The sequence below is a fragment of the Calliphora vicina genome, chromosome 2 (genome assembly GCF_958450345.1).
Source record: "Calliphora vicina chromosome 2, idCalVici1.1, whole genome shotgun sequence".
In the NCBI taxonomy this organism is placed as follows: Eukaryota; Metazoa; Arthropoda; class Insecta; order Diptera; family Calliphoridae; genus Calliphora; species Calliphora vicina.
The window spans coordinates 35,892,699-35,904,772 of record NC_088781.1 but is presented as its reverse complement, the minus strand read 5'-3'; the positions used below and the strand labels follow the sequence as shown (position 1 = coordinate 35,904,772).

The 12,074-nt window shown below is 32.5% G+C and overlaps 1 protein-coding gene across 1 annotated transcript in view; it reads left to right on the top strand.

The window, feature by feature from the left end:
- LOC135950384 (mucin-5AC) overlaps window positions 1–10,226 on the top strand; it is a 36,922-nt gene extending 26,696 nt beyond the window's left edge. Inside the window, exon 3 of the mRNA XM_065499931.1 lies at window positions 7,129–10,226. Coding sequence (XP_065356003.1) covers window positions 7,129–9,839 — 2,711 coding nt within the window. The 3' untranslated portion in view covers window positions 9,840–10,226. The remainder of the gene's footprint in view (window positions 1–7,128) is intronic.
- The last annotated feature ends 1,848 nt before the right edge of the window (window positions 10,227–12,074 follow it).

Genomic DNA, 12,074 nt, shown 5'->3' with positions numbered 1-12,074 from the left:
GTCAATTAATAACCCCACTATTAAAAAGCGACTATTAAAGTTGTCAACGGTTTAGATTAGGAATTTATGTAGAATTTTTATAAACTGTCTAAAATCCAACTTAATTTAAAATTCACCTTGAATTCTGCGCTTATGTATGTGGCAAATTTTGTTTTTCATCATCAATGTCATCTTACCCAATCGTTTAATATTAAAATGGAAAGCGATTTGTCTGGTTTTGGTAGCATATAATTTATTAACTTTATGTGTACTTGTTGTAATTTTTTCTTTCTTTTTTTTCTTCTTTTTTGATTTAAAGAGTATTAGACATTGCACAGTGCTGTAAACATTTGAGAATACAGAAAAAAAGGATGTAGTAGTATTTGCAACACAGCTAGATAGTGAGCAATGTTTTGTTTAGTTTGATATCGATATTTGATAAAGCCTTAAGCCTGTCAGCGATCGATTTGTAGAAAAACTCTAGATTTTTTCATTAAAAATCTTGAACTAAATATCGATTAATAGATTATTTCTGCAGAAAACCTTGAACTAAACTCACTAGCGATCAATAGATCTATTTTCAGAAAATCTTGAGCTTTCTTACGATAAGTGATCGATGAACTTTTCCTACGATTGATTGATAATTTTTATTTAAAATTGAGCGATCAATGGATTTTTTATTTATAAAATCTTGAATTCACTAGCGATCAATAGACTTATTCTTAAAATCTTGAGCTTTCTTATATATTGAGTTAGTTGAGTTATATTTAGAAAATCTTGATCTAGTGATCGATGGACTTTTTATTTAGAAAATCTTGATCTAGCTAACGATCGATTTTATGTTAAAGCTAATTCTAAGCTAGAAAATTTTGAACTCACTAGAAAATCTTAATCTCAGAAAATCTTGAGCTTTCTTACGATCGATCGATCAATTTTTTAATATGAAAATCTTGAATTATTTACCCTTATCGTGGTTGGCGTAAACGTCATACGCCTACGACTGTTTCGTACTAGATTAAAGATAAAATGCAAACTGTTTCTTTAATCTAGTACTAAACTGTCGTAGACGTATGACGTTTACGCCAACCACGATAAGGGTGATTGATCGATGAATATTTTATTTACAAAAACTTAATCTAGTGATCGATGGATTTTTTATTTAGAAAATCTTGAGCTATGTACGATGGATTCTATGTTAAAGAAAATGTTGAGCTAGCGATCGATAAATTTTTTTAATAAGAAAATCGATGGATGTGAAAAAAATTTGTAAGCAAAACGAAATCTTAAACTAGCTAACAATCGATCAATTGTTTCATTAGAAATTTTTAATATGAAAATCTTGATTTATTGTTCGATGAACTTTTTATTTAGAAAATCTTAATCTAGTGATCGATGATTTTTTTATTTAGAAAATCTTGAGCTATTGCTCAAAATTTTTAATAAGAAAATCTTGAGCTATTGATCGATGGATGTGGAAGAAATTTCGATCGATAAATTATTTCATTAGAAAATCTTGAACTAACTAACGATTGATAGTTTTTTATTTAGAAAATCTTGAACTAGCTAACGATCGATCAATTCAGAAAATCTGCAACTCACCAATGCTCGATGATTTTTTATTTAGAAAATCTTAAGCTAGCTAGCAATCAATGAATTTTTTCATTAGAAGATCTTGAACTCACTAGCGATTGATTTTTTATTTAAAAAATCTTAGTGATCGATTTTCTGTTCAAGGAAATCATGAACTAACTAGCGATCGGTTTTCTGTGTAAAAAAAATATGGGCTAGCTACCGATATATAGATTTTTTTTTAAAAAATCTTGACTTACTAGGGATCGAACTATTTTTTTTCGTCTAAACATCTCAAACTAACGATCTAGCTAACGATCTATAGATTTTTTGTTTACAAAATCTTGAGTATAAAACAATTATTGTATAGTCACATTTTAATTGGATACTGCAACTTTCGACTACAACAATCTGACTTGAAAACTGTGACACTTCAAACATACAATACTACCATATCGAAAAAATTATTTAACAACCTACCTTTGATGCTGTATGTTATTAACACTGTTTAATTTACAAACAATTACAATAACAGCAAAAATTAAATAAAAATCCTTGCTCAAGGCTACAATTATATGATCAAATTACTCTTAAATGGAGCAGCAGAGTTGTTAACGAAATTTTGCTCTTGTAATCTGAAAATGTCTAAATATTCAACCAACTATTAAATCAGTATAATTTGTCTAAAAACCAGACACTCCTCAGACTGTTGCCAGACACCAAAGTGGTTCAAAAACACACACTCACAAACACTATCCCATAAATACTCATACAGAAGCCAACAGTAGTTGTTGTATTTCATCAGAAACAACACTCGTACTCTTGAGTATCTGTGTTAACTGTGCAGACTAGATACATACATAGATATTTAGACAAACGGAGACTTTGAAATGTTGATGGTAAGTAGTCACAGTCACAATCATACCACCACAACTTGCAACATGTGCACGAGTGAGTGACTGACTCTACTTGCTACATATAAGATGGAAAAAAAAACATACGTGAAGGTGGTTGGTGACGATATTAGGTGATGGTGATACGAGTAGTGGCGGTGGTGGTGGTGGCAGTGATGGTAGTGGCAAACATTTGTTAACACTTTAACAAGTTATGATTTAAGATAATAAAAAAAACCACCAGCAACAGCAGATGCTAGTAGGTGCACATATCATGCCACTTATACAACTGATTTGGCACGACACAACACAGCAGCATAACACCAGCTTAGACAGACTACTGGAAATTGGAGAAGAGTCAAGTAATTCAAAAAAATATAAAAAAATAAAAGCTTTGCTAAACCATTAAGACTTGTCTAAGTTTAGAGTACGGAGCATTAGCTATCAAGACAGGACAACTACGTACAGTGGTTAATCTGTGAAATATTTGGTGTCATCTGTGAAATTACAAAATATTGTAATATGGTCATTTCCCCTAAATGGTCTACCAGAATCGAAAAATAAAATGTTGATAATCATCATGTTTTATTTTTTTTTAATTATAAAAAACAGTCCATGTTTTTATTTATAATAGAATCGTTTCATAGCATATCTCAGCTGTTTTAAATGAGAAATTTGGGCTGGAAACTGGAAAATTTTATATTCACCCCTATCGCGAATCAATATTTCACATGAAATATTTTCCTTTTTTCGTTCATCAATTTTGTTCACGTGAAAAAATTTCCCTTGTTGTGAAATTTTTAGATGGAATTTTGTAAATAATAAACAGCTGTTACGAACAAAATCAACTATTGTGAATGTAAAATTCATCGTGATATTCCCGATAGCAATTTTCCCTTCGAGGGAAATGGATATTTCATGGGAACAAAATTTCACATGTTATTGCCGATAGGGGTGATTTTCTTTTTAAGCTAGTTCTAAAGACATTTTATATTTAATTATTTTAAATTTAAAAAATATATGTTTGCACGCTTTCTTCAAAATCACTCTATTACTATCAATTAAGAAGAGAAAAGTGTAATGAGGACAAAAAAAGTTCGATTAATGGTTAATTTTTACTTTGTTTCTTATCTATGTTTCAATCGTACGTCCGCCACCGAAAACATAATTTTATTGCAATTGCTTTACATTAAACGTCAACTGGAGCCAGACAGAACACATTTTAATTAAGTTCGGTGTCACTAATTTGTAAATAAAAAAAACTTCTGGGTAACAATTAAATAAAGCTTTTTTATTTGCAAAATTTCGTACGTTCGCGACCGCAAGTAAATTTTTTTCATAAAGAATGCATTTATTTTTTTAACACGTATCAGAATGATGCATTCGATCTTCTGTGATTTTCTGTGACTCAGAATAAATTTCTGAGTCGATCTGAAACGATGTTCGTCAGTCAGTCCGTCTGGCTGGCTGTGCCTTGTGCGCAAATTTCGATAAAATTTCGTACAAATAATTTTTTCGACTCAAGAACGAAGCCTATTGAAACTGGCTGAAATCAGTGCATTATTTCACATAATCTCCATACAAATGTCCGTACGAAATTGGACTTTATAGGTCATAAATGTTTCATTTATATAGGTATATACACAAATATCGTTCCAAATAAATTTTATATATACCGAATTCATGTCACAAAATTTTATTATGATCGGTCCGATGTACTTTAACGTGCATAAATCTCCTAAAAACATTGGTAAACCCTTAAAATATAATAAATAACTTTCATAAAGACATAAAGTAGAATCATATAGACCCATTAGCCTATTGTCAAATATATCAAAGCTATTCGAAAAACTGTTAATGCTAAAGTTAAAGTCGATAGTGAATCATTTTGATTATATTCCAACTCATCAATTCGGATTTGGAGAAAAACATAACACCATAGAACAAACTCACAGGTTGGTAGAAATCATATCCAAGACATTTGAAGAAAAAAAATATTGTTCTGCACTCTTCATCGACGTTTCGCAAGCCTTCGACAAAGTATGGCATGAAGGATTATCTATAAAAATAAAACAATATTTACCAGTGAACTCACACAATCTTCTAGAAAGTTATTTAAGTCATCGAAAGTTCGTTCTTAAAGAGGGAGACTTAATAAGTTCACCACAGCCTATTGAAGCAGGCGTACCCCAAGGAAGTATACTGGGTCCCTTCCTATATTTGCTATCTACTTGTGATATGCCTACAAACAGTCGAACCCACATATCTACTTTTGCTGATGACACAGCTATACTAGCCATTCATGAAAACCCCCAAGAAGCATCTGTACTTTTACAAGACCATATACTCGACATAGAAAGGTGGTGGTTAAAACAATGGAGAATAAAAGTAAACGAGCAAAAATGTATACATCTTACATTCACATTGCGTAGAGAATCGTGCCCTCCAATCCTAATAAATAATCATATAATACCTCAACAAACTGAAGTTAAATATCTAGGTCTGCATCTAGACCGACGTCTTACCTGGAAAAAGCATATAGATACGAAATTGACTCAAATGAAGTTAAAATTATTACAAATTTACTGGCTAATTGGTAAAAACTCGAGATTGAGTTTAGATTGCAAACTTTTGCTGTACAGCTCAATAATAAAACCCATATGGTGCTATAGAATTCAATTATATAAAAAAGATTCCAAAATAAAGTATTACGAATGATAACGGCAGCGCCTTGGTATGTGAGAAATATTAACATTCATAAGGACCTAGGTGTCTCCCTGGTGAAAAATGAAATAAAAAAACAAGCGGAGTCATATTTGAAAAAGTTAGAAGTTCACCCAAACCCACTTGCACTAACATTATTGAGAAGTAATGGCTACATCCGACTAAGAAGAAGGAATCCAACAGACCTGTGCTGATGATAGGATCTATAAATTAAACATAATTTTTCGTCCAACTGTGGTGGGACGTAAATAAAAAATAATATTTAGATTTAAGATTTGAACAAATTATTAAAATTCACATTATTTTGTGAAGATACAATAAATAAAATATGAAAAAAAAAAAACATAAATCACACGACCTAATTTCATGGTGATCGGTCAATAACTTCCGAAAATCATTCATTGAAATTTTATGACTTGACCGACCATACTTTCTTACTTGTTTGTTAAGGAAATTTGAAGATATTTATGGGAAAATCCATGGTGTTAATAATAAAAAAAACATATGGAAAAATCGTACGTTCGCGACCGGTACTTAATTAAGCCAATTAAACAAAAACCAATAGATATTTTATTGTATAAATACTGGATAGGTCTCTATTAATTAATTAATACACTTTTTAAAATAATCGCTTTTAAGTATTCCGTTCCTTTTCGCAGATTATTACATTTCACTACTGTCAGCCAAAGTTGACTTCTATTTTACGTACGTTCGTTACCACATATTTATAACTATCATTATGAAAACTTAAAGTCGATGGAATCCATCTTTTGCACTAAACATAGAGCTACCAAAAAAAAAAGTTTTTTTCTAAATTCTTTGGACATCAAAAGCCTACGAACGTACGTTCGTGACCCCAGGAAATGCCCATATGTGTCATGATATTTTAATATAAACACTTTTAATGCAAACACTTTTACAATAATACACTGGTAATACAGTTGATGTTAACTCTAACAGTGTCATCTTCTAGAAGTCTCATGAATAATCTAATAGAAAAACTAGAATGTTCTACTTCCACAATGATCACCTAGAGCTTTTAAAGCTACTTCACAGTTAATGTTGTCATACTTATAAACAAAGTAAATAACAGCATGTTATCAATATTGTTGATAAGTTTCCACTTATGTTGCTAGCAGTCGTTACAGGCCCTTAAATTCAAATTGATAATGCAAAATATTTAACGAGAATTTATTTAAATAAAACACTCTCATTTGTTATTGTATTATTATTATTTACAGATCTTAATCTCATAAAAAACATATGGGAAATTGTTGATCGCAAAATAAGGACTCAAAATTATACCACAAATAAAGCTTTATCAGATGCTTTCATACGGGAATGGGAAAATATGTATATTTGCTGTGAAGCAGCAATCAAAAACAAAAACTTTCTTATAATATTTTTTGTTAAGTGTTTAAATAATAGAAACAATTTGAATGAATTCGATCGATGGGGGCCTCAAACCCCACAGCGCTCTGACAAACGTATATAAATTTTGACGGTGCTATATTTTGAGACTTAAACACAAATATTTCTCTACTACGCCTTTGTTAAATTTCATATCAATCGAATCAGCCAGTTATATATAAGATATTAATTTCCAACATATTTTGATTCTACCTATCCATTGTGATCCAGCAGTTTTATATAAACAAAGCAGAAACATTCTGAAATGTTGAATTTGAATAGGAAAAATGGGAAAAGGGAAAAAACTCCCGGGAAAGTTTTATTCATAATTGGGCTGATTATTTTTATGTCAACAAAAATATTTAAACAAACCACTGTTATTTTATACAATAAAATGTTTTACCATAAGCCACAATTGTATGTTAAAGGCAATTATAACAATCATGTAATAATCATTGTAAAACACATGTCGAATAATGTTCGTAAACTGAAAACATATTCATTTTTTTATTTTTTTTATTAATTTGCATTATTTTCTTGTGTCTCGTTACAGTGCGCAACTTTTCGCCACGCATGGACTACAACAACAATGAATGGCGGCCAGTTGGTAGAGGTGATCCATTGAAAAATGATCCCACATTTGATTACAGTCCACCAACCCTGGATCGTGTTAGATACTGGGCTGATTCCGATAAGGAAAAAGACAAGACGGAAGAGGTAACAGCAGCCTTAGTAGATGCGAAACTTAAAAAGGCCAATCCGGGTAAAAATGAGATATTATTGTTGGGTGTTACGGGCGATAGAATGCGTGGAGGTGCAACAGTGCAGCAACAACATGTACCCAACATGATAAAGAATGCTAAAGGGGAAACTCCTTTGCTGCAGCCAAAATATACCTCAATAAGACGTAGTTATTATGCACATCAATTGCCAACACATTTGATGCCACCACCCATGCAACCAATGCAGCCAGCTGCACAACAGCATCAGTTGCAGTCTTCTCAAATGCAGCAACAGCAGCAACCACAACCACAGTCTCAGTCACAACAGCATCAAGTTCAATCCATGCATATGGTAAAACCAGTACACACCGAATATCGCCATAGCATGCCGGGACATTCTTACATGACCTCATCACCAATGAGCTCAATGAGTGTTCATTCGAAACCCTATTATATGTCTACTGCCACACAACCTTGGATGCATACATCTAGTTCACCATCTATGACAACTTCTTCATCTTCCGGCCACTCTCCTTTAATGATGTCGGCTAATTCTCACCGCTATTCTCATCCTCATGCACACGATTCCCATCACCAGGAGTCAGTAAATTATTTATCTTATCACAGCCGTCCCAGTCTAACCAGTACACCTGCCATAATGTTGGGAATGAATGCTGGCATGGGCCATCATGAAATTTATTCTCCCAATTCGATAAGAGGTGCATCCAGTGGACACAAATCATCAGTGACAAGCTCAAGGAAACCATGGATTCACGATTTGTTACAAAAAGAGTTCATTAAGCCTGTAAAGCCTACACAGAATCCAAATTCATATCATGTTGAAACCATAAAGTCTTCACATGTGGAGCCACAACATTTCGAGCCGATTATGAGACCACAAGGTATTAGTACTACCTATGCTCCAGTAACATTTGTAACACCTACTATGCCTAGTACTACTAGCACTACCCAAACTGTTTACATAACCAGTACTACCCAAAAACAAACTACTTCAACATCCCCCTCTCCCATGTACAGCTCAACTCCACCAACGCATACAACCCATGCTCCCCGAACTACTACCACTTTAAGTCCAACCAGATTATTAATACCGAACACCAGTAATTTAGCTTACCGACCTACTGTAACATCCATGAAAATGACTACCGATGCATTGTTCTCCCACTACAATCAACCAGAGAAACCCCTGAGAGGACCAATGTATTTGATCATCGAGGGTCACTCTAAAGTCAAAACCTATGGCAAAGACGAATTAGATCCTCACAAACCCAAAATTGTACCCATCATACCGAAACGTGAACCTGTGGTACGCATGGCTGATCCCAATGAAAAGCGAGGAACACCAGAAACATTCCTAGTAAAACATTTGCATACAAAGACTACAAAGCCCATGGAGACATCTGCAACAAAGACAACAACTGCAAAACCAGCAACCACAAAAGCAGCAACCACAAAAGCAACAACTACAAAAGCAGTAACCACAAAGGCAGCAACCACAAAGCCAACAACACCAAAAGCACCAGCCACCACAAGGGCAACCACCAAACCACCAGCGGTGCAAATGAAAACTACTGCAAAAACCCTCACTACCGTTAAGCCCAAAACTACCGTCAAAGCTACCACAACAATTAAACCAACCCCAAAGAAAGTGGTAACTACTTCCACGACCACAACTGTCAAACCAACTACACCAAAACCGGCTCCCAAGTTAAGTGTAACAACAGCAATTCCCGCCAAAATGGATAAACCCGACAGCAAGGAAGTCAAAAGTTCAGGCAAAAACGAGTTGAAAATGTCACCAAAAATTTCAAATCCCAATGCTTTAGAAACACCCAAAAAACCAAGTCAAGCTTTAATAAATGAACCACCACCCACGGGCATGCAAGGATTCTTAAGCTTTTTAGATTCTTCCCTAGACAGCATATTTAAAGAACAGCCTATTACTGAGAATGCTGCTAAAATGGAAAAGCAAATGGAGATTAAAGATACGACAACCAAACTAAAGCCCATAACAATGAAGATGGACAGCCCGCAACAACAACAAATAGAGGCCAGAGTCAGCACAAAATTGGAACCCATAAATGCTGAAGAGTATGAGGACTATGAAGATGATAATTATTTTAAAATTACTACCGAATACATACCACGAGAAACGAGACAAGTGTTTGATTATGATCAATTACCCGAATCCAGAATAAATCTCAAAGACGATGCCAATTTCGGAGCTTTCTTAGAACAAATTGACGACGAAGATGATTTGTCAGCCTTTAACATGGACGATGAATATGAAGAAGACGAAGAGGAAGTTGAGCTTCAAAAGCAAGGGCAAGCAGCAGTGAATTCGGCCAACAATCAACACAATCTTATTAAACGTATTGATTCTTTAGTTAGCAGCAGCGTAGAAGATGACTTTGATGATTTTTCCTCATTGGTTGATGATGATCTTACCGATATTGACGAAGACGATTTAACAGATCTGGCTAGAAATCAGCAACGACAACAACAAGCTAAAAAAGCGTAACACTAAACTTGCAATACAATTGGCGTTAAAAAATTACATTTAGTTTTATTTAGAAGAAGAAAAAAAACAAAATAATCTATAGTTTAAAAGTATTTTTGATACTGTTCTATACCAAATCTTAAAATATCTTTGAAATCTTTTTGCACAAGTTGTAGTATTTTTTTTATATATATTATTTTGTATTGTTGTAATTGTATATAAAACAGCTTTATTTATTTGAAAAGATGAAGAAAGAAAATCAAGAAGTAACCGAAGCAGAAAATCCTCTGAAGAGTCGTTAAATTTAAGTTGATACACCACACACCATCACGTTTATTTTTGTGATTGATTATTTATTTTTAGTATATAAGTGTAAATTATTGAATAAAAATTATTTATTAAATACAATTTTTTAAGAAATGGCTATTAATGAGTAAAGGAAGATATTGAACTAAAAGTAATATAATGGGGTTTGTATTCACCAGCATTATTCAGTAGTATTATTTATAGAACTTAAAAACAGGATTAGCTACCGTTAACCTCAAAAATACCCTTTCAGATCATTAAAATACAGTTACCGCTAAAATACCTTGCGAAATAAACCAAAGTACCGTTTCAAACAAAAATCAATTTTTATATGAAAAGGGCGGGCGATCATCTGCGATCAATTATATTTTCAACCAAAATTAAATTTTTTAAATGAAAATCAAGTAAAACATAAATGTAGTTATAAGTCGATAACTAGTGGTCCAAAGAGAAAAAGGACGATCAGCTGTGATCACTTATATTTTCAACCAAAATTCTATTTTTTATATGAAAATCAAGTAAAATATAAAAGTGGCTATAAGTCGGTAAATAGTGGTCCAAATAGAAAAAGGACGATCATCTGTGATCACTTATATTTTCAACCAAAATTCGATTTTTTATATGAAAATCAAATAAAACCTAAAAATGGCTATAAGTCGGTGAATAGTGGTCCAAATGGAAAAAGGACGATCATCTGTGATCACTTATTTTTTCAACCAAAAATCGATTTTTTATATGAAAATCAAGTAAAATATAAAAGTGGCTATAAATCGGTAAATAGTGGTCCAAATAGAAAAAGTACGATCATCTGTTATCACTTATATTTTCAACCAAAATTCGATTTTTTGTATGAAAATCAGGTAAAACCTAAAAATGGCTATAAGTCGGTAAATAGTGGTCCAAATGGAAAAAGGACGATCATCTGTGATCACTTATATTTTCATCCAAAAATCGATTTTTGATATGAAAATCAAATAAAACTAAAAGTGGCTATAAGTCGGTAAATAGTGGTCCAAATAGAAAAAGGACGATCATCTGTGATCACTTATATTTTCAACCAAAATTCGATTTTTTATATGAAAATCAAGTAAAATATAAAAATGGCTATAAGTTGGTAAATAGCCGTCCAATTGGAAAAAGGACGATCATCTGTGATCACTTATATTTTCATCCAAAAATCGATATTTTATATGAAAATCAAGTAAAACTAAAAGTGGCTATAAATCGGTAAATAGTGGTCCAAATAGAAAAACGACAATCATCTGTGATCACATATATTTTCAACCAAAATTCGATTTTTGTATAAAAATCAAGTAAAACCTAAAAATGGCTATAAGTCGGTAAATAGTGGTCCAAATGGAAAAAGGACGACCATCTGTGATCACTTATATTTTCAACCAAAATTCTATTTCAAACCAAATCAAGTAAAACATAAAAGTGGCTATAAGTCGGTAAATAGTGGTCCAAATGAAAAAAGGACGAACATCTGTGATAACTTACATTTTCAACAAAAAATCGATTTTTTTATATGAAAATCAAGTAAAACATAAAAGTGGCTATAAATCGGTAAATAGTGGTCCAAATGGAAAAAGGACGATCATATGTGATCACTAGGGGGCGGATTTTCATGCATTTATTATTGGAAAATATGCGCCTAAAATATGCTTCAAAAAAATCAAAATATGACCTAAAAATTTAAAAAATATGCACTTATATTTTTGTGGCAGCAGTTAGAACTCTTTAAATTATACCAGGAATTAAACAATTAAAGTTCTAAAACTATTTTTAACATAACTTTTCTTCTGAAAAAACGATGTAATATCTTGGTATGAATACTTGTTTAAAGCCATAGAGGTTCTATATTGTGACTTTCCTTTTAAAATCATCAATATTTTGATCGTGCTGTAAAGTAGCATCCAACCTTAATTTTTATCTCGTAATAACCCAGAA